Genomic DNA, 25,383 nt, shown 5'->3' on the forward strand with positions numbered 1-25,383 from the left:
CGCGCCGGGTCGCTTCGCTTCGCCCTGGAAGCAGCTGTTGTTCTGGCAGGCAGCTGGTGTCACATGTCGGAAAGTCCCTCGGCCGTGGAAATCCCCGCATCCACACTGTGTGTGTGTGTGTGTTTTGCTCCACATAGTAAAACAGCGGAAAGAAAGAACCACACGCAGACAGCAGGAGGCGGCGGCCAAAGCAAAAACAACAACTGTAGCAGGAGCAGGAGGAGGGTGAGGGGGCAGCTAACAAAGGCGCCTTTGGACCAGCCAGCACCCTCGGACCAGGCCAGCAGAGATCCCGAAGCTTCTTCGCGGGATTCATGGCTCCCCCGAGCCGCATCTCTCCAAGTCCGGCTCGTTTGTGCTGAGAAGGATTTACTGGCGGAGTCATTCGAGGGTCACTGCCTCCCCCCAGCCTCCAGCTCGCCGAGTAAGTCATATGCCCTGGGTTGGGGTTTTTGCTTTGCAGTTTGTGGGGTTGCTCGCGGGGTCGGTGAGGACGACGAGCCAGCCGGGGGGTGTGTGTCTATTTTTGCTTGCATTTATGGAGATGCTGCTGGAGATATGCGCATCTCTCCCTCCCCCCCCCCCCCCCCGATCCTCCGCCGTCTTGGGTTGCGTTTCTGTTGAATGCGAAATGTGTATAGCATCCCAAAGAGAAGGAGTTCTTAGTTAGTTTGCTCCAGTTAGGCGCAAACAGCGAGCAGGTTAGTTCTGAGGATGCTTCGGTAGTTTCGGTTATTGCTTGTGTGTTTCCATTTTTTTTAAAAAAATGCTGTAGAGTTTCCCGTGAAGACGAATTGATGGTTAAACTACTCTGTGAATTGTAGTTCTGTGAGGGGAATAGAGGGGGGTCTCTTAACAACTCTCAGCTCCCTTAAACTACAGCTCCCAGAATTCTTTGGGGGAAACCATGACTGTTTAAAGTGGTATCCTAGCGCTTTCCTCGCTCTGTAATCTACACAAGCTCAGAGACTTTATTACAGTACTTTACCTATTCTAGAAGTTCAGTACTGAAAACAACTTCTGGGCTTGAACCCTGGCACAAGTATGCCCTTGCAACAAGTGCTAGATGCATTCAAGTAATACTTGTTTGTTGCTAAAGTTACATAACTGCATGACAACTCATACAAACAGTTATGAAATATGCATTATTTCCCATTTTTAAAGCAAAGACTTGCATAAGCTATTTGAACACTGCAGTATGTGCATTTTCAAAGTAAAACCATTAGCTATTTAATTCTAATGATTATTTATTACACCACAAAAAAGGGACATTGAGGAAGAACATGAGCACCATTCATACTAATCCAGAATTTTTTGTAACATCTCCAGGCTGTAATCCTGAACATAGTTACAAGGGAATTGCCAAATTATTTGTGTTGGAAACGTGCATAAGATTGCATTTTCAGGATTTTTGTTTATTATTTTGGTTATTTAAAGCAATAACCAACCCCCTCACTTGAGCAAATTATTTTTTAGCGCCTCCCAACAGGGCTTACATTCGTGAATCTCCAAACTTTAGATAAAGAGAGTGGAACTTTCAACCCAGATACAGACCGGACCCTGCACTAATTAGTCCTAGCTAATGAATGTTATGTTAATGGGTCCCCAGCCATGGGTGTTAGGGATGCTGTTTCATTTTCATATCAAGGACTGGACGTGGAGCATAGTACAGTGGTACCTCGGGTTACAGACGCTTCAGGTTACAGACGCTTCAGGTTACAGACTCCTCTAACCCAGAAATAGTACCTCGGGTTAAGAACTTTGCTTCAGGATGAGAACAGAAATTGTGCGGCAGCAGTGGGAGGCCCCATTAGATAAAGTGGTACCTCAGGTTAAGAACAGTTTCAGGTTAAGAACGGACCTCCAGAACGAACTAAGTTCTTAACCCGAGGTACCACTGTACTTTTCCCTAACTGTGTTTGAAAATGCTTGTAGATAGTCAGACATGGATTGTCCTGAGGAATGTACCGGTATATTACCAGGACATAGATTATGAGACCATTTTTTCTCCTAGCTCACTGTTGTCTATGTGTGCTGTTCTGCATTAATTGGCAGCTTCTCTTCAGGGTTTCAGCCAGTTTTCCCAGCCCTGCCTGGAGATGCCAATCCCTATGTGGGACTTCTTGCATGCAAAACGTGTGCTGTGCCATTGACATCCAGCTGTTTCCAGGAGTGCCCCAAGAAATTTGCAAGACATGGGATTTGTAGTCACATCTGAATATTCCAACATTACAAAGATATGCATTCACTTTACTACACACCCTTAAACTGCCATCCAAGACACACTTATCTGAACATAAGTCACATTGATATCAGTGGAACTTGCTTCCAGATAAACTTGTATGGAACCAGAGTGCAAGATATAAAGTTACGACTGAAAAGCAGTCTCCTCCTGCATGATGCATTTGAGAAAATAATATCCAAATAATGGGGTCAATACCTTGTCTGTAATTTCTGTGGCCACTTTCTCAACACCTTGCGTAATTTTATACATCTCTATCATGCTCCTCTTACTCACCTTTTCTCTGTACAGTACTAACCCCCCCCCCCAACGTAGGCATTTAGGACTTTGTACGTGAGTATAATGCTTGTGGCTAGAACTTTAGACATTTGAGACAGTTCAGTGCAAGGATGTAACAGCGTGGGGATATTTTTCAGGATGTGGGATAAGATTGGCTGGTGAGTGAAGGATATAGCAACAATCTGGTTGCAGCATATGACACTCCATTGATCTCCAAGTTTGATTCAGCTGATCTGACTATGTGAAAAATGAACACAATGTTTTAGCTGCAGTTCATTCATTTTCAGCTTTGTATTCTTGCTATAAAAAAAATCGCACCTAGACATTCATGTTGTTGTGCCCATAACCTAGGTTTAAGGTGCCGTTTAGCTTCTAGCTTTCATATCTCGGTTTCTAACACTGCTTTCAGACAATCTCAAGGTCCATTATGGAAGCAGCAGAAAAAGATATAATTCTCTAGTGGACTTGCTTAATAAAAACCACTGCGAGCCTCTGCAGTAAATGCTGTTTTGTTTGTACACTGTGGACCCTAGCAATGAAATATTGACCGGTGCTTCAAAAATTGAACGTGCTCCCTTTCAAAATGACAGTGGCCCTTTGCATGTTTATTGTACCTGCGAGGTGTTTTTTTCTCTCCCAGCATCTGCATGGTGTTGCCCTTATCAAAATTCCAATCCATAAAATCCAGATTAAATGGGGAAATAATGTAGGGTGGTGATTTGATGAGGATAATGTTGTGGGGACAGTGCACAAAGCCTCCATTTATGAGCTGCACAGTAAACTGCCCAGCTGTATAACATTTTGCCTTCTTTACTTGCCCACATTACTTTGTGGGCATCATGATCTGTGAGTAGTAGAGTTGGATTGTTGTTTTATGGCTTCCGAAGGCTCCAGTCCTATGCAGCTTTTGTTTGGTTTATTGGTTTCTTCCATGGAACTCAGACTGTCTTCCGCAGAGTTACTGGGCAGCCTGCTTAAACTGGCTTTTGCAGTCCTGGCTTTTGATCCAGTGGACACATTTGCTAATGTAGGAGCGGGAGAGGCCATTTTAGCTAATTCCTCTTCCCCACTTTCATCGCCGCCGCCACCAAATTTTGTTCCAAAGAGTTGAGAGACCATGTCTGGAAGGTGGTATGGGAAGCTGCAGGGGGAAGGGGGGCTCAGGAAAAATGGTCACCCCTCTTCTTAGAGCCATCCACTAGAAACAAAAGCTGCTCTCCTTGTGGGATGCTATTATTGTAGTCCAACTTCTTTGCAGCTTGATTTGGTTTTTAAGTTGTTGTTATCATTGTAGTAGTTCTTATAGTCACGGTTTTAAAACATTCATATCAGTGAGATTTCTGTAGACGAGTTGGTGATATGTAAGCTGGTAAAATTGGCTGAGAGTCTGAGGGTAAGTCTCTGGAAGGAAGTCTCATTGAAATCAGTGGACTTACTCCTCAGTAAACATGTGCAGGATAACCCTGATTGTTGGATAACTTCAAAATGGGCAGACGTGCTCCAATCCATAGCACATGCTGCACTAAGGAGGAGAACAGCTGTTGGCAGAATAGGAATGTTAATTATGTAGTGTTCTAATTGAGCTTAACAAATTGGATAGTCTATTATTACTTAACACTGGAAACAACCAGTGCTTGTCCTAAGCATCCCTTACTGATGTCATCATCCTTTACACATACAAACTTTACCAGGGACAATACTGACTCAAAATTGTCCTTTTGTGTTAAGTACTTGCAGGATCACATCTTTCATTTGAACATGTTAACTGCATACACATCTGTTCACTTCTACAGTTCAAAATGCACAGAGAAATGTAATGTGTGTTTGTAGCTCAGGGAGTCTAAATGTGCATAAGATTCCTGGACAAAAACTCTTGTGGAAAGGGAACTAGCACTGGCATTATTGTTATGGGGCAGGATGTGGATTTGATCATACAGTGGTACCTCGCAAGACGAATGCCTCGCAAGACAAAAAACTCGCTAGACGAAAGGTTTTTTCGTCCGCGATTTGCCTCGCAAGACGAATTTCCCTATGGGCTTGCTTCGCAAGACGAAAACGTCTTGCGACTTTGTTAAGCCGTTTAAACCGTGCTTCGCAAGACGAAAAATTCGCTAGACGGCAAAACTCGCGGAATGAATTAATTTCGTCTTGCGAGGCACCACTGTACTTAAAGTAGGCCCCCTAAAATCAGTGGTTAGTCTGCTGTCAGTGGATTTACTCTTAAGTATGATTGAATCTGGATCAAACCCAAGCTATTGGTTACTGATGCTTTTCCTATTTTTTTGTTAATAGCTTATTCAGAAGAAAGTCACATTTATATTATTTCCTTCCAAGTGACTTTGGATTAGTAGTTTGCACAGTTCTTAACTATTTTTCCATTTTAGGGCAGGTACTGTCCATCTTCAGCTGCCTTCCATCCCATTATCCTTAATACCTTGTTTTGAAATACATGCTTTTCTTTAAAGTAAAAAAAGCAACTTTTCACCATTTCTAAGTAATGCTGTTCTGAGTTGGTGGTGGTGGTGGTGGTGGTGGTGGTGGTGGTGTGTGTGTGTGTGTGTGTGTGTGTGTGTTAGGCTATATATCTGGGTCCCTTCTAGTTCCTGGATCCAGGAGGATGAAAATCTTGGAATAGCCAGCTTCTTGGTGAGTTAATAGCTCCCTAAGTATGGGTCCTTAGGGTAACAAAGTGGTTTTGTGCCAGAGGGCAAAAGAGTGGGTTCCCCTCCCTTGCCTAGCTGTTGGTGAGGAGGACAAGGGCCAGAGGTATGCGTGAGAGAGCGAAGCTAGAAGCAGGCTTCAGGCAGAAGCTTGGGGGCGGGGGAAGGTGCCTGCTTTCTACTTGGAGCCAAGGCTGTGGCTATGGAAGAAGAAAGACCTTCAGGGGTGTTAATGCTGTGAACCCCTCCATTGTAGGTTTAGTTTGTATTTATGTGTAATAAACCATATATAATAAAGACATCCCAGTCTCCACTGTCCCTCATTCCAAGGAAATGGAAGCCTGGATAAGCACTTGGAACCCATGGAATCTCACACTGCTCGGAGATTGGGGTGGTGTGCAACAATACATTTTGCTAAGTTTTTAGTAGCAAAAATGCCTTTGTTGCTCTTAAGCTTTGCAGGCTTGCAGAATAAATAAATGAAAGTTCCAGAACCTAGAGAAAGAGGAGAAATGAGGGAGGCAGTGAAAACGCAACCTTTTAGGTGCATTATTTGTTGTGCAGTCTTGAGTGCTACTGCTGAGAGCAAATGCAAGGCCAATTAAAATGCGAGTTCTCACTGTTCCTTTATCATTGGCCTATTAGACTAAATAAGTAGCCTAAACAAGGAACCTGCTTATTTATTTAAAATATTTTTAAACTACCTTTCATTAGAAGATTCCAGGACAGTGTGGATAAGTGTGAATTAGAATTATTCACATGTCATATGAAAACAGTATTTTAAAAAAAACCAACCACAGAGAGGACAAAATAGTAGACAGGCTAAAAACAAAAAACTGAGGAACAAAGAAGACAGTTTTGACTAAAATAATCCATATTGCCTATGCACTGCTCCAGAACTGTAGGACTGAACATTTTTTAAGGTTATTTGAACCAGTTACTCAAATACTAGGTGGGTATTTTCCTACTTCTCTAAACTATGACGTGTAATTATCCATGTCGTCTAAATGAGTTCGTTGTGTGTGGGGTTTCATGCTGTATATTGTAAGACTGTTCAAGAAACCAACCTATGCCATGTGCTACAAGTAAAGCTCCCCCACTCCCCGAAAAAAATCCAGCAGAAAAAAACCCAGAGGCTCTAGTTAGTTTGATCATAAGGGGAATATGGAATGGAGAAACAGACAGGGGGGATTCTGAGCTAAGAGGAAATTCTGCTGTCATCTCAATAGATTTACAGCTGAGTAATCCAGGCTCTCCAGTTCTGCGCCATTGGGCACACCGCAGTTCACTAGCTCTAGAATTAACATAGGGCACTCCTCCGATGCAGATTTCATTTTCAGTAGCAGGTGCCTGTTTGCTTAGAATTTCTGATAAATCAGTAGTAAATGTGAGTGGTAATTTTAAGACATCCGTACCAAAGAACCTTCTCATTGTTGCTGATGCACTTGTGTCACAGAAGCTATTGAGGCTGAACTTCCTGTTTTAATGTAATTTATGAAAAAGGTCTGTGTTTTGTGCCGAATTTGGGGTAGGGAGGCGAAGGAGGATTTAATGATAATTTTTTTCAAAAACCCTTCTTTTACTAGTGTTCTTTCCTCTTTCAGGTTTCTTCTTGCAAAATGGCTGGCTCGCAAATCATTCCTCAAGCTTTATACTTGAGCAACATGCTGAAAGCTGTGAAGATAAGGGAGAGAATGCCCGAAGACCTTGTCAAGTGCACCAGTGGAATAATCCAGCATTTTAAGACTATGCATAGATACACCATAGAGATGTTCAGAATGTGTCAATTTTGCCTACAGTTCCAGGAGATTCTTCAAAAGGCCCTTATTGACCAAGCAACTCAAACCTCACTAGAACGTCAGAAGAAACTGAACTGGTGTCGAGAAGTTAAAAAACTTGTGCCCCTGAAGACAAATGGTAAGCCGGGCTTATTTTCTCCTTGTTCTGGCAGGACAGAAATAGCATCTGCTTCATTTGTTACCTCAATGGACCTTGAGTGTGCTTAGTTCAAATTGCATTTAAAATTAAATTACGAAGGGGCTATTTTTCTCTTCTTTTAAGTGAAATGGTTGCCTAATGTCAAACTAGGGCATAGATGTATATTACGTTAACTTCGGGGACTTATGTACTGTTGCCCTAAAGAACCTTCCTGGCTCACAGGCAATGCTTGCATACTTTCTGAACAATGCTGCCGAATGTGAACAAAAAGACACTGATCTGGATTGTATATATTTCAGTGGAACATACAAAGAGGATATACAAACGACTGGAACATCCTCTTTTTGTGTTTCCTCCACTTGTTATTTATGACACTTCCTTTTACCCTCCAGAGTTGCTCTCATTGAACCAGGAACTGGAATCAATTGGTTCTTAGTGTTACCTTTTATCCATGCAACTATTAGATGTGTATCAGGTTACATATTTGTGAAACCCTTCTTCCAAGTTACTCAGGACATGGTGAATGCTGCATAATTCATTTTGGAGGGTTTTAAAAACTATATATTTGGGGCCTAATTTCAGAAAATTTAAATTTTCAAGTCAGTTTGTGAGCCAGTGAGTGGCCCACCCACTCTTTATCAATTTAAAGGTAACTTTAAATTGCTCCACATGATAGCAAGTATTGTTTGATACACATTCACACAGTTGGGTCGCTATATTGTTGCCTTGTTCTTGTGCGGAGTAAATTGCCATTTTTGTATGGTGAGCCACTCCATGCAAACCATTGGCCTTGTGATATAAGAATGCAAATATTCATGTATGTCTGTATTTGTTAAGATATCCTGATTTCAGTTATCTTGAGGGCTTTAAAGGCAGAGTATAAATTTTCAACACAATTAAAGAGACAGTGAAACCAGTTTCATGTGCCCTGTGAATGTGGCCCTCAAGGCATGGACTGCCTTCTGCAGTGCATTGGGTCATTACATGCTTCTTGCCCAATCAGGTATTAAATTAATTCTAGGATTGATGGCGAAGACTCTGTCTCCATAATCCTGAATTGTGCCGCCTTTATGCCTGTCCTGATAGGACTTCCGTATAATAATTACAGATCAGGGCACTGACAAATCTCTTCACTGGTGGTGCCCACCACTTCAGTGGGTTCCAAGCTCATTTCTAAACTTGGGCCCTGCTTCCAACGTAATAAATGTGATGTCTGAAGCAGCAATTAGCACAACTCTGTGGGAAGGAACGAGTTAGGTGAACATCTGGAATTCCCAAGCACAAGTTGCTGCTTCAGATATGACATCAGTAGTGTGGAAAGAGGATGTACGTCGCTCACACATCCCCTTTTTGACACTTCCTGCAATGTCTAGAGCCACCAACAGCTTTTATAACTTTTTACATCTCCTGAATTCTCCTCATTGTACAAGTTGTTCTGTCTAAATTAATATGGGCTAAATGTTGCTAGGCAAGAGGAAGTGATGTAATGAGGTGTCCTCTCAAGAGCAGTTTTGCTCCCTCCTACCTGGACAGTGCAGTGCGGCAGCAAGGTCAGGCTATGCAGGTGCACCAGCAGAGCCAGTCTAGTGCTCCTGCTGCTGCCTGCACAGAGCCCTGACCTCACCCCTGTGCTATCCAGGTAAGCAGCAGCAACACAACCATACGGAGGGCAGCTCCACAGCACCTCCTGTTACCAGGACTAAAATAAAACTTAACACATATGCTCCCAGAAGATGAGAGTGATAACATTTGTGCATTCTTTTTATTTATTTGCCAGATTTATAAACCATCCTTCAGTACACAGTAATCCCTGGACAGTTTTCAACATATACGATATCTACATCATAAAATACAATTATTTGATATGCTTCATTGGGAGAAATGGTAGGATAGAAACTTACCGTATTTTTTGCTCTATAAGACGCACCAGACCACAAAACGCACCTAGTTTTTGGAGGAGAAAAACAAGAAAAAAAAATATTCTGAATCTCAGAAGCTAGAACAGCAAGAAGGATCGCTGTGCAGTGAAAGCAGCAATCCCTCTTGCTGTTCTGGCTTCTGGGATAGCTGCGCAGCCTGCATTCGCTCCATAAGACGCACACACATTTTCCCTTACTTTTTAGGAGGGAAAAAGTGAGTCTTATAGAGCAAAAAATACGGTAGTTAGATAATTATAGCAGAATTACTATAAAATCATATCAAGTGAAAGGGCAGAGCGGCAACTCAAGACCTTGAGACCAGTTAAAATCAAAACCGCACAGTTCATTCAAAAACTTAAGAGAGTAAGTGTTAGGTCTCAAATGGTGGATCAGGACCTCTCACTGGACTGTGGGATCTTTAGGAGTGGGTCACTTGGGGCCCTTCCAGACTATTGCTGTTTTTGTGTGGGATTCCGTCACATCCCAGCAAATCCAGGTTGTGCAATTCAAGCTGCTTGTAGCTCTTGCACAACAAACCAACTTCCCCAAAAGACTGAACTTTATGATAAGGAAAGTGACAGGAAAATGCACTGGAACATGTGGGGCGACACTTGCTTACGCAGTGTCATCTAGTCTTCTAAATCAGAGTGATTGGTCATCTGCATCCATACTGGAATTGTTTTTAGATAATTTAATTGTTTTATTATTCCTGTGTTTGCCACGTGTGATGCTTTGTGAAGAAGGGTGGGATATAAATTTACTCATTTATTAAATGAATAAATTTATTGAATGTCATCTAATCTTCGTCAAATACATCAGGATGAATGCTGGGTAAACAGGTAGTCTGCAAGCACCCATGTTGTCCCTATGGATGCTTCAGTTGCATCCAAAGAAAGGCAAACATCTTTGCATGGGCTGTCTTATTTAAAAGTAGACAAGTCGCTGTTCTATACTGGTATTCCTCTACTTTCCCTCTCTGAGAGATCCTTTCGCTTAGAGCCCTGAAACAGAGTTAAAACCTGGACTACACTTCCTTATCTCCAATGTGTATATTCTGTTCTGATCGTGTGAACTATTGAACTATTGCATTTTCTTTCAGTGGCTTGGCTTGCACAGCGCAGTAAGCCAAACTATGGCTTCTGCAATGTGTTGGGTAGTTTTGCTCTTTCTGTCTTGTGGGTAATCTCTCTTTTCCTTCATGAGCTGTAGCCAATAAAAGGACCAGAGAGGAGCAAAGCTGCTGTCACCTTCTCCCCAGGAGCCCACACATCCACACGCAATGTGTGAACACAGCCAATGTGTTAAACTACAAACGTACTAGATGAGAGTGTAACAGTAGTGAAAGATCTTCTACTTTGCATCACTTCAAAGTAGAGAAATAGAGAGAAGGACTTGGATTTTGTTTTTTTAATACCCAACTACTGGATTTTTAATAATGGATCCTGGAAAGCACAGACCCATATGGGTTTGTTACTTTGTCAGGTGGTCGGGGAACAGTTCCAGTCCCAACCTTTCCCCCACCTCCACCACAAGACTTAAAGGAACGCCCTATTCAGCCCCTCCCCCAAGAATAAAGAAGGAAATTTGCAAAATAAAACAACCCGATCCATTTCCTTTTCACATGCATGCATCTTTGTGAGCATGGAATGGATCTCGACAGGCGTTCTGCTGACTCCTGTCCCTCCTGTGCTTCCCATCAGAAGCCTGGATGAAACCTCACTTGACTGACAGTGGGTGGGCATGTTACACAGAAGTCCTTGAGCTAATGGCTCTGCAGAATGATATAGACGGGACCCCTGTCATGCACACAAAGGGTTCTCTCCACATGGAGGAGGTGGTTTGTGCCCTAAATAAATAGTAAAATAACTAATAAGAAAAGAAACAGCAGTTTCATCATAGCCAATAGCATTGCATTTGGTTGTTCTTACAGTCATAGATCCATTTGTAGGGGGTTTAGCTCTGTGCCCATTTTGAGACCCAAGAAATAAATGCATCTGTTATTTCATCACAAATAATTTTAGCAAAAGTGTAGAAAGATTGCATACAGTTCTGGGAATTTGATTTCAAACATGACATGCATTTGAGGATTGTATTTTTAACGTAAAAGATTGGAGGAAACATCTCATTTTAAAAAGATTCCAACATCTACTGACTAGCAATTTCGCTTCTCTAATGAATAGGCATTCCAACTTACCCTAGCCACGCCTACTTGGAAAGTCCACTGTGTACTTCACAGTTCAAATGTCTCTTCATCGGAACAAGAAGTACAATAGCTGTTACTCAACTACTAGTCAAATAGCTTAACACTGGGGAATTCCAAATGCTTAGGGAATTTTGAACTGGCGGTTCAGTGTGCAGAACTGAAAGCAAGCGCACACAAGGAAAAAAAACCCTCTTATCTTTGCTCTAGATTTTGCAAAGGGAAATTCTTTACAGGATGTAATAATTGTCCTACTTGTATGCCATATTTTTTTATGCTTGGTAAAGCCAGAAGACTATAAATCAGCCTTGCAAGCATATTTTTTTTGACCCTTGCATTTAATATCTATTTTTTGTTGGTTTTAAATATGATTATGCAAAGACAAGCCAGCTTTCTGAGTTGTGTTAGATAATTCTGTTTAAAGCAGAAAAAGAAAAAGAAAAGTGAGGACTTACCCCTTTATAAGAAATGCTTCTGTTTTAGCACTCGGGTGGGCAGAGGGTGTATATGCCACATAGCTCTGTCCTGCACCCCCAAAGCTATCCTGCTTCCCTCGCCAGGGTTTAAATAATATTGCCAGTCAGGTTGAAGGAGCTGCCAGTCTGGTTGGCTTCTGTACATGGAATGGGGTGAGATGTCAGGTTGTATCCAACTAAGTTTCTCTCAGAGCAGACCCATCGAAATTAATACAAACAAGGTAGTCATGCCGATTTATTTCAGTGGTTCTACTCTGAGATGGACTAACATTTGGATACAACTCACCATCTTGTCTTTTTCCTTTTGTCTGGCAGCAGAATACATTGGGACTGGTCTTGATTTTGGTAGAGTGGAGGAAAGGATCCTGCTCTAACAAACAAACAAAAAGAGCACTAGTCAGGACTGTGAAACTGGGATTTGGTTGGGGTACTGTTTACTGTTTACTTAGGCCTTTGGTGCCATTTTTCAAAATGGAATGGAACCTTGGTGTAACCACGACAAAAACAAATATCTCTTTAAAAACCAGGCAAAGGGTCCCTTCTGTTGCTTGACACTCCCATCCTTCTCCTGACATTCTTCTGTCCCCACCTTTCCTAGCCAGTTGGCTGCAGGATCCATCCCCTTTTCTGGGCCAAGAATGAAAGGAAGGGATACTAATTTTTCAACAAAAGTCATTTCCTCCCTCCGCCCGAGAGTGCAAAGTTTAAAGCCCTGTGCTTTACTGTAGTTCCTCTCTCTAAAGCAGAGGTTTTCAACCTTTTGAGTCCATGGCTCCCTTGACCAACTGCATTCTTTCGGCGGCACCCCTGTGGGGCTCAGGAGCCCAGTTATGTCACCCCTTGCCTGCACAGCTGGCAGCCTCTCACCCTTTTTCAAACACCCTCCCTTGTGGAATGTTCTCTCAGTCTCCTCTCCCCTCTTCTTGGGAGCCCTCCGGGCAGCTACTGCCGCCGCCCCTGCCCCAGAGAGATGTGTCTCCTCACACTGCCCCCCAGGGGCCTGGGAGGAAGATGCCCCCTGCCTTAGTGGCCCAGTGGAGGCTGGCCAAAGCTGAACTTGAGGCCAGCACCTTACCTTGGGAGGCAGCAGCAGGAGCAGTGGGCACTGCCAGACCTGGATGGTGGAAAGGCTCCCCTTCAACACTGGGCACTCAGCTCCCAGGCAGGCCTTGCACACACAGCAAGCACAAGAAAGGCCAGCTCAGTGCCTGCCTGCCTGCCCGGCCTTCCACTTGTCCATCCATTCCCAACAGCAAGGGCTCGTGGATCAGCAGGCTGGGCTCCCTCACCCACTTGCTTGCTTGCTCCGAGGCCGCCTCACCTCTCGGCAACCAGCACCCTCTTGCCAGCCTCAGAGGCACCAGGAGCTTGTAGCCAGGGCTGCTGCAACAAACAGCTCTGCAAGCCTTTGGGAGGCAGAAACACGAGGGGGCATCAGAGGAGGGAGGGAGGGAGGGAAGGAAAGAGGGACAGAGGCCAGTGTTGCCTGTGGCACCCTTGGCCATCATTCAAGGCACCCCAGGGTGCCACGGCACACTGGCTGAAAACCACTGCTCTATAGCAATCCTGGCAGCTTTTTCCTCAATGAGAGCGTTCTGCCGCAAAGCCCATGTCTGGAAACAATTGGCTGGAGTGATCTGTGCCTAGAAAGTTCACACAGTGCTGCGTGCATTGCTATATTTTTGTGAGAATTCTCCATGAGTGCCAGAAACTTGTATGTTTTACACAACCCAACTAACCACATTCATAGTAAAACAATTTCTTATAAATCCACTTTCTCTTTTGCTTCTCAATTTTCAGTAGCTTGTTTAGGAAGGAAAAGGCTGTGCCCATAAAATCTAGTGCTGATAGTGTTGACTAATGTCAGCTCTGAACACTTTATAGAGAATGGTGCCTTTTCAGCAAAAAAATAAAGTAAAATCAGCAATTGAACTGAGTATTTTCAGTCTGTACTTCCCCTTAAACCGGTGTAAACGGCAATTTACTGCCTGGCATTCTCTGGTCCATGGGGTCACACAGAGTCGGGCACGACTAAACAACTAAACAACAACAACAAACGGCAGTTGGAATAGGGAAATCTCCTCTAGCTGTATCATTAATTAAATGGACTTTCTTAAGCTTTGTAGATTTAGTCAAAGCTCTAATATCCTTTTACCCTTGAACACTAGCTATTGGGAAGTGGTTGAAAATTAAACTCATACAGCGTGATCCACATGCACAAATGGGAACTGTGCACTCAAAGTGGCGTGAGTTTATTTTTATATTGACATTTTTATAGGATGAATAGTTTCATCTGCGTTTTATATTCAGTCACTTCTCCATTCAGGGGCAGATTGTCAACTTTTTCATTCATATCAGCTGTCCACACTATATAAACACTATTTTGACGCTCTCAGTGTTTTAAGGATCAAAGCTGTTCTACCAACCTACGCGGAATTCCTTCAGCACCAACAAGATTTCTGCGCAGAAAGGCAGAACATTGGATCTGTTCTTGTTTTCTACATGTAGCATAATCCCATTGGAGTCGCACATTCAGAATTATCGTCACACACACACACGCACACATACTTGGTGGGGGAATGCTGGATTAGAAAAATACAGCTATTTGGCAGTGTTCACTTACTCAGACCGGGAGCAGGAGAACAGACTATCCCACACTCCCAAAATTCAAAGGATACTAAGCCAAGGTAAAAGTAGATGGCTTGAGGGGAGATTTCTAAGAGGCGTTAATTGCTTCTCCAAAGTATTACTGGTTCGTGGAGAACCAGATATTTTATTTTTAACGAACTTGAAATATGTATGCTGTCCATTATGTTTTGGTCTTTATTTATTTATTTATTTATTTGTGTTTGTGTGTATGAAACAACTAACCCATTTCATTTCTCTGTAGGGGATGGGAATTGCCTGATGCATGCTGCATCCCAGTACATGTGGGGCGTCCAAGATGTCGACCTAGTCCTGAGAAAAACATTGTTTAGTGCACTCAGGGAAGTGGACACGCGCAACTTTAAACTGCGCTGGCAACGAGAAACACTGAAATCGCAGGAATTTGTGGCAACGGGACTCTGCTATGACACCAGGGTATTTTGGACTGATTTATGTAGCGAATAACGTTTCAAACCTTGGTATGGTTGGGCGGATCGTGACTTCCTGTGTATAATTACACAAGATGGGAGGCAATTATGGTAGTGAGCTTAAGAAAGTAAAATTTCAGAGCTGCCAACTAGTTAAAACATTTTAGTCCATTAAATTTACTGGATTTCCCAATTTATTAACAAAGCGTTTCACTACTGTGGAGTTTCCAACTCAAGTAATCTCCTCAGAGATGGGTTATTTCCATGGACCACCCACATCTCCAAAAGTTGGCATGTCTCTGCTCTTCCTGTTATGAAGAGGCGCTGCTACCACCCAAGCAAAACAAAAAACACCCATCCTGCTTTTTAGAAACATACAGCTAGACATAGACTTCCCATCCAAGAATCTACGTCATGTGGGGGCCTCTGCTCTTGCTTCTTTCTACAGGAACCTGCTGGTTGAAAGGATAAATTATCCTTTCTATTAGTTGCTAGCCCAAGCAGGCTATAGACTAGTCTTCTCAAACCTGGAAACAGCCAATACTAGCTTCACATGTTAAGATGAAACTGCCTCTTTACACTGCCGTCACAGCTGCTTATTTGGATGTGGTGGTGGTAAGAGTGGAGTGGTGCAACGCAGTTGCATTGGTGCCTCCAACTCACGGAAATATCGAGAAAATAAGATTCAAGCAACCGCGTTGTTTCACAGTCCTCAAGTTGCAGGCTTGCAAGTAACCACTTGCCTGCTAGGCAAGAGAGCATTTGTAAATCAGAAGAGAGAATGCAACATCAAATCAGCTGCAGCCCTGCCCTTAATTAGTTAGTGTTTCAGGTTCTATACATCTGGAATGCATATCGTATGAATTAACTTTCTCAGTATTTGGATAAGGAAAAATAATCTGCATGCAAGGCCTCCCAACTTGCATGATACCAACCCAAAGCTAAATAGATGTATTTTCTTTTTCTCCATTAGAATTGGGAGGACGAATGGGAGAACCTCATCAAAATGGCATCTGCAGAAACATCAGTCGCCCACAGAGGCCTTCAGTATAACTCATTGGAAGAAATCCACATATTTGTCCTTGTTAACATCCTACGGCGCCCAATCATAGTTGTCGCAGGTAGGAATGTGTCTTTTGCTTTTGAAGTACTGTTTGCAGTGGGCAATCCAATGTTAGTGTTGAACACCCATGCTTCTATGAAGAGCATTCAGAAGGTTTTCAGTGTCATGGAAGTGGAGGTAGGCAACCAATAACATGAAGAGCACCTCTGTTCGTGGCGACTGTTTCCTGTAAATTTCTACATTTCTACAAATTATCCTCTGAAAGAGGCAATTTACCACCGCCCCCAGGTTAACAGTATTTACAACTTAAGAAAACACAGTGTTTATGACACAAAAAGTGTTGATGACCTCACTTATGAAAGTGATTTAGGGTTTGGGTTTATTTGTTTTTACATCAGCTTGAATATTTCCTCACAATGAGTTATTGATATTCTTCTGATAGTTTGGAAATTAAAATGGAAATGTTTCCCTTGCTCTGTTTAACTAAACCTTGCTTTTCTTTCCCTGAAACAGATAAAATGCTTAGAAGCTTGCAGTCAGGTTCAAGCTTCTCCCCTTTGAATGTTGGTGGAATTTACTTGCCTCTCCACTGGCCAGCAGAAGAGTGTTATCGATACCCCATCATCCTGGCCTATGACAGTATGCATTTCACCCCTCTGGTTGTTTTGAAAGAGAGTGGCCCAGGTAGGTCTCAGACATTACCGGTATATTGTGTTCTGCGCTGGTGTTTCCCTGTTTCTTCTCTTCAAACCAACAGCAAATCCATTTTGATTTCTCTCATGCTGTTATACATCAGATGCAGTCTGGGAGTTACTCTTGCTCTCCAGACCACCCCTCTGGGAATTGCTTTCTCTTCTGCATTGTGTGTGTGTGTGTGTGTGTGTGAGAGAGAGAGAGAGAGAGAGAGAGAGAGAGAGAGCACGCAATGCAATTCTGCAGACTGTCTACTACAGTGGTACCTTGGTTGTCGAACTTAATCCATTCTGGGAGTCCGTTCGACTCCTGGAACTGTTCGAAAACCAAGGCGGGGCTTCTGATTCGCTGCAGGAGCTTCCTGCACTCAATCGGAAACCACAGAAGCCATGTTGGAAGTTTGGCTTCCAAAAAACGTTCGCAAACCGGAACGCTTACTTCCGAGTTTGCGGCTTTCGGGAGCTGATTTGTTCAGGAGCCGAGTAATTCGACAACCAAGGTACCACTGTATTGGCATACAGTCCCCAAAAGATTACCCCCAAGGTAATGCAGCCTTCAATGGGGAGTGGGGATTATCTACTCCTTTTGTATAGGAAATACTTCGTTTGGGCAATTTAATCACCTTGAAGTGGCTCATACCTTTTGCTCTTTTATAAAGGTAAAGGGACCCCTGACCATTTAGTCCAGTCGTGGCCGACTCTGGGGTTGTGGCGCTCATCTCGCTTTATTGGCCGAGGGAGCTGGCGTTCAGCTTCCGGGTCATGTGGCCAGCATGACTAAGCCGCTTCTGGTGAACCAGAGCAGCACACGGAAACGCCGTTTACCTTCCCCACTGGAGCGGTACCTATTTATCTACTTGCACTTTGACGTGCTTTCGAACTGCTAGATTGGCAGGAGCAGGGACCGAGCAACGGGAGCTCACCCCGTAGTGGGGATTCGAACCGCCGACCTTCTGATCGGCAAGCCCTAGGCTCTGTGGTTTAGACCACAGTGCCACCCGCGTCCCTTTCTTTGCTCTTTTGTAATTCCAGTCAATTTCCATAATTACCTCTCTGGGTGGTGGTTTTCGGTTATCAGCCTTAGGGTCTTAATATTGCTCACTGTTGTGTTGTGCCTGTCTTTTCCCATTTAATTCACAACAATCCTCTTTTCCCCCCTTTCCATAGAGATCCGGGCAGTCCCATTGGTCAGCTGTGAAAGAGGCAGGTTTGAAGACTTGAAGGTGCACTTTCTAACAGATTCTGAAGAAAGGGAGAAAGAAAAGCTGCTAAGAGATTACCTGATGGTGATAGAAATTCCCGTGCAAGGCTGGGATTCTGGGACAACACATCTCATTAACGCTGCAAAGTGAGTCTTCATCTTCTCACTGTCCAGCACTTAACTTGATAACAGATATTCTTAAGTTGGCAATGTATTCAGCCTCTCACTTTCAGATGCCCTTTTCAAAGAGTGCATTCTCTGCTTTTACTGTGGCATTTAATCCCGGACAATTAAAAGATGTCTATAAGAACAAAAAAACCCATCCAGGCTGGCTCTGGAACGTACAGAACTGATAAAGATCCTAACATCTTCTGTTAGAAAACCAGTAAATGAATTTTCAGAAAAGGAATTCCATTTGCACAACAGGCATTCCCTCATCCTACCCCTGTGCTCCCCAAAATTGGCTTGGGGGAAGGGGTCAAGAGACCCCCCCAAAAAAAAAACCTATGCCCAGGAAGATGGAAGGGAAGATCATTCCGTTTGGCAAGCTGATGTGCTTGGACAGGTGGAACATTTGTAATAGCACAGTGTAGAATTTCACTCAGAATAGCTGTCAGTCAAAACTGAGAGTCAAGTTCTTTCCCACTTAATGGGGAAGACATCTGGCACTGCACAGGGAGAGAAGGAGAGGCAATTTTAAAGAAACTACAGCTTGCTTGTTCTCTTTCAGCCTAGCCCAGTCCTGTAACTAGGACTGAGACAGTGCCTCTTTATCTTGCTAAAAGAGACATTAAAGACCATTGTCAGCTTCATAAGTGTAGGCTGTGCTGCTTTCAATTATGCACTCTTGCTGATGTAGGATGGCAGCTCTTCCTGCTCTCCAGTGTTATTATGTCATCCCAAACTGTAGAAGGTTTGCTGTCTTTTCCCCACCTGGTGATACCAATTCCTTTGTCTCTTTTGCCTTGAAGGTTGGATGAAGCAAACTTGCCCAAAGAGATTAACCTAGTGGAAGATTACTTCCAGCTGGTGCAGCACGAATACAAGAAGTGGCAAGAAAATGCTCGGCCCGCTGGGAGGGAACCGGGTCAGAGGAATCAGGTGGAGCTGAACTTGCCCCAGCTGTCGCTCGTGGAGGCAAAATGCGAGACTCCCAACTGCCCTTTCTACATGTCTGTGAGCACTCAGCCTTACTGCCATGAGTGCTTTGAGCAGAAGCAGCAAGGGAGCAAGGCAAGGAGGCAGAACTTCCGGACGGGGTCTGAGAAGCCCCGGACAAGTAAATCCAGCTCACCTAAGAGCGAACACCACGAGCCTGCTGCACGGGCATCTGAAGAACTAGTGTCAGGGCCTCGCTCTGCACCCCCCACAGCCCCCAGCCTTTTTCTGTACAGCGAAACCACTGCCATGAAGTGCAGGACCCCTGGCTGTCCTTTCACCCTGAACGTGCAATACAACGGGCTCTGTGAACGCTGCTACAACAACACTGCAGAGCTCAGCCCTTGCAACAGCCCAGGCGACCAGAGGCTGCCAGACCAGGTGACCTGCATGTTCTGCCTCAAGGGCGCCAATAGGACCTTTAATGGCATGTGCAGCTCTTGCTTCAAAAGGACTAGAGACCATTTGTCAAGTGCCAGCAGCTCAGGTGTTGCACCTTCGGGCCATCAGAGGTCCACATCGGACCCCACCCATCTGTCACAGAGCCTCCTTCAGCAGGCCTGCCATACGGCAAGTGGCAGCAGCGCAGCAGAGCTGCCACCGCCGCACCCTCCGCCCCAGAGACCAGAAGAGTGGAAGAAGGGAAGCAGGAAGTGCAGGAAGCCCGGCTGCAGCTTTTTCGGGACTCCTCAAAACGAAGGCTTTTGCACACTGTGCTATTTTGAGTACCAGGAAAACAAAGGTGAGTGTAAGGGAATGTGCTTCTCTTCTCCTTCTCCCTTCCAGAGATTTGGGCTGGCGGGGAGAGGGGTGTTTGCGAGCAGTGGAACAGAAGGTGCTCATGTTCAATCTCAGCTTGCAAGGAGATGTAAGATGCAAACAGGACGAAGCACTGAGATGAAGTGTAATTGTAAAGCATTAGTAATGCTGAACTGCAAGACTGAATGCAAGCCTGCAGTGGAAAAGCTCAGCTTACTTCCAGCTGCATTAGTCACTTACAATATTGAAGAATTCCAATGCACTTTTCATGTTTTGCTGAAGTATGTAGAACAGCAATCTAACCTCAAGGGTTTGCTGTATTGGGAATGCATTTGGTTACTGGGGCATGTCCCCAGATTCCTTTCTCAAATCCTGTTAGAGATTCAATTTAAAAGTTCACTATAGGGTGCGGGTGGAAACACGATAGAACAAATTTGATAGTTTTCTAAGCAACTCTCCAGGATGGCAAAATGTACATGTTCACTGAACGAACAATTTAAACTGCATTGGAAAAATTGTATAGTCTGGATTGGAGTGGGGGGGCATGTAAGGGTTAAAGAGGAGAAAATTCTAGCCATAGACTAGAGCAGCTGATATGAGAGCAGCTGAATAACTTGCTTGGACATATACGAAGTCAGACTGTGGGGTCACTCTAGCTCAATATTATTGTAACTGGTTGGCAGTGGCTCTCCAGGTTTTCAATTAGGGGTCAATGGGGGGGGGCTTCAGGTTCTGGGGATTGTTCCTGGGGTGTTTTGCAGGCCATGCTGTAACACTGAGTGTTTTAAAAATGAATCCACACAGTTCAATTTTAGAGTTGTCATTTGTTCTCTGCGTCCAGCTGCTGTGTGGTATGCAGAAATTCAGACAGTCCTTCTTTCCCCTTGCCGTATCCCAGTGCTAGAAGGCACACCTGCTGAAAATTGCTCCATGTTACAGGGGGTCCACTTAGCCGCTTGCTCCACTTGCCTGGTAGTGCATTTTAGATCCAAATGGGAGCCAAGCCGTCCAAATCTCTGCAGAACTGAGTGGGAAATGAGGCTTTAATTGAGCTCCTGCATTCTCATGTGGAGCAGGAGCTGGCAGAAGAGCTGGGCTCAGCTATTCCCTTGCTAGTATATCTCAAAAGGGACCATTTTTAGCCTCTACTGTTCATGTAACATTGCATTCGGTAATAGCCAAGTGATGGGTAAGGTAGAGCACAGACAACAGTCTCTTTTCCCGCTCTGTGTTTTCAAAGTTTGGTCGCCGAAGTCACAGCTCAGTGGCTGATGTTGACCATTGGGACTGGTGGGGCAGAAAGCGGTAAGCCCAACAATAGGTGGAGGCAGAGCTAAAGAGAGGCAGAGCAAGCTACTTCTAGTTTTGCCTCCATGCCATCCCTTCTGAGTTCTACAGTGGCAGCACTGGGACAAAGGAGGTGGAAGCTGACAGCCAGGGCCACACCCTGGACTGGTTGGAACTAGGAAGGCAGGGTGGTTGGGGCTGGCTGTGACTGACTGAGATTGGTGGGGCAGTACCCTGTTCACCCTAATGGACCAGTCATCATTCTTCAGTGGGTCACAGGTTCATTCCCTGGCATCTCCAGGTAGGGCTGGGAATGTCCCCCATCTGAAATTCTGGAGATCCACTGCCAATTACTGTAGAATAGACTGAGGAAGATGGCAGCATCCTGCATTCCTAAGTGACCACTTTCTTCCTTTGTTCTCATCATAGATACTTCGGTGCCCCATCACAGAAGGTCTCAGCGGACTTCTCCTGCCTCAGGGCACTCGGGAGCCTCAGCTGCCGTGTACCAGAACACCGTTTCCTGCCTGGGACGAGAGTGTGGCACAATCGGGAGCACGATGCTCGAGGGCTACTGCCAGAAATGCTTTATAAAAGCACAGAGCAAGAGGCTGCGTGAAGCCAGAAGAACCGAAGACCAGCTAGTGAGACAATCAGAGGTCAGTCAACATAACAAAATCTTTCCCCCCGATTTAACTTTTTGCCTTTCTTCCTAGAAAAGTCTTTATGAGTCCATTTTAAGAAGAAGGGAAAATACACTCCCATTATCATCCCTTTATGTTAGTAGTTTATTGCCTAGGATTCTGGAGATGATAGATACAGGCCCCTGAATAACAATAAAAAATTAAAACCTGCTTTTATTATCTAACCAGAAAGATGCTACATTCAAAGGAACAGGGGGTTATTTCTGTAGCTGTTCTCGGAAGTGTTAACTCCTGTTGATATTAACATCTCAGAAATTACCCTAGTGCTGGTGCTGCTCTGTCACAGTACAGTGGAATGGAAAACGTACATAATCTGTATCGTGTGAGAGAGAGGGGTGGGTGGGAGAGGGAGAGAGAAATCTGGCCTGTACCAAAATTGGAAAACCTGAGTTTTTAGATTAGCCTAACACCAAACTCTTTTAGAAGACCTAGCCCAAGTCACAGGGCAATTATTCTTTCATCCATTCTTCATTTTGCAACCATCAGAATTGTCAAGAAAGTGTTACATACTTGTAATAGTTTTCCTTTTGTAACTAGAAGGGAGCAGTCTACTAGTTCTATGCAAGCCAGAAGCAGATTACCAGGTGGAGATATGCTGCTGCATTTGCTTCCTAGCTTTTGCATCTCTGTTGCTTATGGGGAAGGGAGAGGAGGTGAAGAGGTCAGCGCAGTGCAAATGCGCTAGCAGGAGCAATGGGTCATCTTGGCTTGTGTCCTGCCCTCTTCCTGTAAGCCACAGTGATCCACTCTGCAAGCCACTTCTCATGCAGCCTGTGTCAGTGTCTTATCCAGGGCGCTTGCACAGAAGCAGCATGATTGTTTTCTAACTTAAAAAGCACACCACTGCTTGTTTTCATTTTGGTTTTCACCTTTGGGAACTTCTGGTCAATAATATGACATGAATAAAAGTAACTAAAGCTCAGATAAAGGCTGTGACTGTTACAATTAAACCTGACAATGTTCTCCGTTGTTTTTAGCGAACAGGACAACACAGAGATTTACGCCAGACATTCCCAAGCTCTCAGAAGCACAAGTGTGCCACAGCTTCTTGTAGGAACAACTTAGCTTCCAGGAACGGGGAACTGTGTCCGGAGTGCCTACACGTTGGTCAGCAGGCCCAGTTTGGGGGACCTCGGGGGGACCCTCCAGCAGCTGAGCTCCCCAAGGAGCGCTGCCGAGCCCCTGCCTGCGACCACTATGGCAATAACAAGTGCAACGGCTACTGCAACGAGTGCTTCCAGTTCAAGCAGATCTATGGCTAGCAAGAGAGAATAAACGCCGGCTTTTACCTTGTGAAAGGAAAATGGTGCTAACCTCCAAAACACTCAACCCAGTCTCATTCACAGTCTGTGGAAAAAGTACACGTGACTTTGTGGCGAAAACAATAAGCTGAATTGTACATGTACACCTGCTTGTGCGTGTACGTACAAATGCACATTGTGGCACAAAGAACAATATGCTCTCTGGAATTCTGTATCCTGGGACAGAAACACAGTTTGCAGATGCAGGATGCTTATGCCAAATACTTGACTACAAACTCCTTTCTCAGTACTCTGACTTTGTTCTATGCTAATACGCAACCATAAGAGATGAATAGACTGTGTTTCTTGCACCCCTCTTTCTGCTGATACTTCTCTTGCACACTGTCTGAATACTAAGCGTTCAAAATCCAAGGAAACCTGCCTGAGATGAAGGGTTTCCTGCACTGCAACTACCACACAACCTGGGGCTTGTTCTCCTTGAAAATGCTCATCTCTCTACCCAACAGAGTCTGCTGGAAGCCGTGAATGAAACAAGGTTATTAGCAAGTCATGGTAGAAGCCTTTAAAACTTGATTGTTAGGCTTAAAAAAAATATTTTAAAGAAACTGGTTTTGTTCTTTCTCTCTTTGTTCTTAACCAGAGTTTCATGCATGTAAAACAGCAGTCACCATCAACAACTTGGGCCCGTTGGCCACTGTTTCTCCATTTCATAATCTGTGTTTGCTTGTTTGCTACTAACCCTGCTGTCATAATTTAGAAATATGGAAAACAGCTGGGTACGCATCTCTTCCGATATGAAAAGTTCCCCTAAATACATGTTGTTCATACATACTTGCTGGCATAGGACAGGGCTTAGGCTGGAATCATAACGAAAGCATAATGAAGATGCCCAAGGGTGCAATCCTAACCCCACTTACCTGGGAGCAAGTCCCACTGAATTTCTTCAAATGTGCTTCCAGGTGGACATGGTTGGGATTGTTCTGTTTAGGCACGCTAAGACCCTGTGCTCCATGCAAACTGTGGCTGGCATCTGTCTGTCTTGGGGGACAATGCAAGAGGGCACCTACAGTGGTGAAGTTAAACAGTGGAGGAGTTGCAGTGCCTGCTGTGACCAGTGTATGTCCCTTTTTCTCTGCCAAAGAGAACATACCAGGGGCCCACTTAGCCGCTTGCTCAACTCGCCTGGTAGTGCATTTTAGATCCAAATGGGAGCCAAGCCGTCCAAATCTCTACAGAACTGAGTGGGAAATGAGGCTTTAATTGAGCTCCTGCATTCTCATGTGGAGCAGGAGCTGGCAGAAGAGCTGGGCTCAGCCATTCCCTTTTCTCCTTCCCTGATTGCTGTTGCAAAGGACCTGTGAGTGAGTGAAAGGGAATGGATGGAGTACAGTTTGGAAAGTTCTGCAGAAACCCCGTTTATTTCCATAGTGTTTGGGACCAGCTTTTCAATCGGAGAATTTCTCCTTGCCATTATCACAAAGCCACTAAGAGATCTGCACGAGTTAGGCACTAAATAAAATGGCACCTGAAGCCCCGCAGTCTAGAACGTCCTTTCTTTCCCCACCTGGCCTGATGAGTCTCTTGCTTCTGCTGTGCTGCTTGTGCTTCTACTTTCGTATATAATCCTTCCATGGCGCTCTCTTCTCCAGCCCCATTTCCTGTGAAAATCCTACACCCTGTTTTGTAAACGTTGTTAAATGTGAAGACGTGTTAAAAATATTTATATTATGTATTTCAGAAGTGTAATTTTTAAATTTGCACAGTTTTGTTTTTAAGTATGGTTACTTTTTATTTCATTTTACCTCCAAAGCTGCGCAAGTGTATAACTGTGGGAGAGGGCGGAAGGGATAGAATCCAATGGTAAAAATAAATTATTTAAGGATTCATTGTTCTTAGCGTTGTTTTATTCTTGTAGTTATTGCAATTGCTATTCTTAGAACTGTCATTCCAGTCTAGCAGCTGTTGTCCATGAGTAGATAAATGTGCTCACACAGCTGCCCTACCAGGAGAGGAAGCACCAAGCCACACAACATGACCACCTCCTAACAGATTGTCAGGAACGTTGGGTCTAACGGCTTTATTCACCTCTTTTCCCAGAGGTTGAGGAAAGTGGGAGAGGGGTATGCAGCAGACCATGCTAGGAATACTGGGGGAGAGAGAGATTTTACACTCCCTCCTACCTTGAGATAAAGCTGTGTTTATAACCCTGGGGGATATAACCCAACCTATGACCTTTTGTCCCTGCACCAATTACAGTAGCCCTATTTAGGCATCAAAGAATGCAGAAGGAAGCAATACAGAGTAAAATGGGCCATGTGCCTCTGCTTCTCAATATCCTTGTCTCTGCTGGCTCCACCTCAACTTTTCCACACTGAGTGGGAAGCCCAAAGGGGAATTCTTCACACATTCAGCTAAGTATGCTTAGAATCTTCCATGCGATCAGAAACCTTGATTGTGCAAAGTTCGCAG

At 44.3% G+C, this 25,383-nt stretch overlaps 1 protein-coding gene across 1 annotated transcript; it reads left to right on the forward strand.

The window, feature by feature from the left end:
• Window positions 1-24,800, forward strand: TNFAIP3 (TNF alpha induced protein 3). The gene is made up of 9 exons (XM_081187404.1): window positions 1-424; window positions 6,786-7,098; window positions 14,605-14,795; window positions 15,762-15,909; window positions 16,365-16,535; window positions 17,711-17,891; window positions 18,716-19,644; window positions 21,378-21,607; window positions 22,630-24,800. Exons 2-9 carry the CDS (start codon window positions 6,801-6,803, stop codon window positions 22,912-22,914), a joined length of 2,433 nt encoding a protein of 810 aa, XP_081043530.1. The 5' UTR covers window positions 1-424; window positions 6,786-6,800; the 3' UTR covers window positions 22,915-24,800.
• Window positions 24,801-25,383: the final 583 nt, after the last annotated feature.

The sequence above is a fragment of the Podarcis bocagei genome (genome assembly GCF_964188305.1).
Source record: "Podarcis bocagei genome assembly, chromosome: 3".
In the NCBI taxonomy this organism is placed as follows: Eukaryota; Metazoa; Chordata; class Lepidosauria; order Squamata; family Lacertidae; genus Podarcis; species Podarcis bocagei.